The sequence below is a fragment of the Loxodonta africana genome, chromosome 7, assembly GCF_030014295.1.
Source record: "Loxodonta africana isolate mLoxAfr1 chromosome 7, mLoxAfr1.hap2, whole genome shotgun sequence".
NCBI lineage: Eukaryota > Metazoa > Chordata > Mammalia > Proboscidea > Elephantidae > Loxodonta > Loxodonta africana.
Window position 1 is genome coordinate 85,874,559 of NC_087348.1, and position 2,293 is coordinate 85,876,851.

At 43.5% G+C, this 2,293-nt stretch overlaps 1 protein-coding gene across 1 annotated transcript; it reads right to left on the minus strand.

Annotated features, from left to right (window-relative positions):
• Window positions 1-593: 593 nt before the first annotated feature.
• LOC100664245 (olfactory receptor 52M1-like) lies at window positions 594-1,892 on the minus strand. Its single transcript, XM_003423613.3, has one exon. It carries the CDS (start codon window positions 1,500-1,502, stop codon window positions 594-596), a length of 909 nt encoding a protein of 302 aa, XP_003423661.2. The 5' UTR covers window positions 1,503-1,892.
• Window positions 1,893-2,293: the final 401 nt, after the last annotated feature.

A 2,293-nucleotide genomic window follows, 5' to 3' on the forward strand; every position in this document is an offset into this window, starting at 1 on the left:
ATGCCAGGATGTTCATAAGAAGTATGCAATTATGTATATATACATATTTGTATCAAACCAAAAAACCAAACCCATTACTGTCAATTCAATTCCAACTCATGACGACCCTGTAGGACAGAGTAGAACTGCCCCATAGGGTTTCCAAGGCTGTAAATCTTTCTCCCCTGGTGTGGCTGGTGGGTTTGAACCTCTGACCTATTTGCTTAGCAGGCAAGCACTTAGCCACTGTGCCACCAGGGATTTTATATCAAACATTAGCTGTTATTTGTGTTATTGATGTTGCTATCATTTTTGTTGATTTACCTCCCTTGGGGCTCAAATATCCTTTAATCATAAAAAGATTAGATATAATCTTCCATTCATAGAAATGAGAATTGTACACTCTTTCTTGCCATTTCTTTGGAACTACAAAAAATTTGAGACCACAGGGCCTGACATCTCAGACTGCTTGAGAAGCTCCCAAATGGAGAAGCAGGCTTCTTTTTAAATAAAGATGTAACAGCCTTCTTCTCCATGAGCATTTTTGGAAAGGAAGAAGGAAACAGCAGTCATCTGTTCCTCATCTCTCTCTTCAGGATCTGGAGAAGCCTCTCTCAGATCTGTTTGGTATGGACAGCATAGACAATAGGATTGAGGATTGGAGGAATGAGAAGATAGAAGTTGGCCAGCAGGGTGTGGATTGAAGGAGACACATGGTGACCAAACCGGTGAATGAGAGAAGAAACAGCAATGGGAACATAGAAGATCAGGATGGCACAGATGTGAGAACCGCATGTCTCCAGGGTTTTAAGCCTGGCCTCAGGGGTGGCTAGCCCCATCACAGCCCTGAAAATCATTACATAGGAGGCAGCAATGGCTGCTGAGTCCAGGATTAGCACCAGAAAACCAATGCTCAGCCCATAGACATTGTTGACCCTGCTGTCACTACACGCCAAAGTAACTACAGCCATATGTTCACAGTAGGAGTGGGAGATTATCCGGGACTTGTAAATGGGCAGCTGCAGACGGATCATCAGAGGCAAGGGTCCAATGTAGAGTACCCCACGAAGGAGGGCAGCCAGTCCCAGACGACCCACCACCGCATGGGTAAGCACTGTGGTATGATGTAAGGGGTCGCGGACGGCCACATAGCGATCAAAAGCCATGGCAAGGAAGATGCCTGACTCGACAGTGGCGAAGCAGCGGATGAGGAACATTTGGGCCAAGCAGGCAGCCAGACCAATGTCACCAGCACCAAACCAGAAGATTCCCAGTAATTTAGGCATAGTAGAAGTGGACAGAACCAAGTCAATGACAGCCAACATGCACAGGAAAAAGTACATGGGCTGTTGCAAGCTGCACTCCACCCTTACCACTGCCAGAATGGTCACATTCCTCACTACAGCTACCAGGTACATGGAGCCAAAAGGAATGGAGAGCCAGAGGTGCTGAGACTCCAGCCCTGGGATGCCAGTGAGCTGGAAGGAGCTGGGTGCCCAACAGATATTATGAAAAGTGAGCATGGGTATATACAAATGAATGTTCTCACTTATGCCCAAAAATGCCACAGAAATTTTTTTTCTCTAGAAATAAAAGAGAAGCGTATTTTACTGTTAGGTCCTATAATAAAGAATAGGATTATTGGATAGTTCAGATATTATGCAAAGAACCTTTCTTTCTTTGTACTAATTGCAAAAATAATAGTATAGTGTAAATATCATGTTATTACTACATTATAAAAAAACCAAAAAACCAAACCCATTGCCATCGAGTCAATTCCCACTCATAGTAACCCTGTAGAACAGAGTAGAACTGCCCCATAGAGCTTCCAAGGAGCGCCTGGTGGATTTGAATTGCTGAACCTTTGGTTAGTAGCCGTAGGACTTAACTACTATGCAACCAGGATTTCTGAAATGTCCACAAAATTTTCCAAGCACAAGCCAAAATAAATATTTGAATGAATAAATGGATAAGCATCTTTTTGTAGGATGGCCCTCAAGGAGTAACATCCTTGCATCAATGAGTGAATTAACCTAAGGCAGACAGATACCTATTTGGTTATTTACCTCCATAGGTAGGCTATGAGATGGCTCTCACCATTACATTGGAAGGTTTCAGAGTGTGGGCTCCTGGAGAGAAAAGGGGACACACTGAATCTGAGAGATAACAGGGTCAAAAGGACTCTTGGATGCTATGTAGACTCTATGGCAAATCAAAGCTTTTAAGCTTAGGGCCAGTATTAGCTATTGGATGAGCTGAAATAATGTCTAAACTGCAGACAAAAATCTCAAAGTAGAGATGTGGGTTGGTGAAG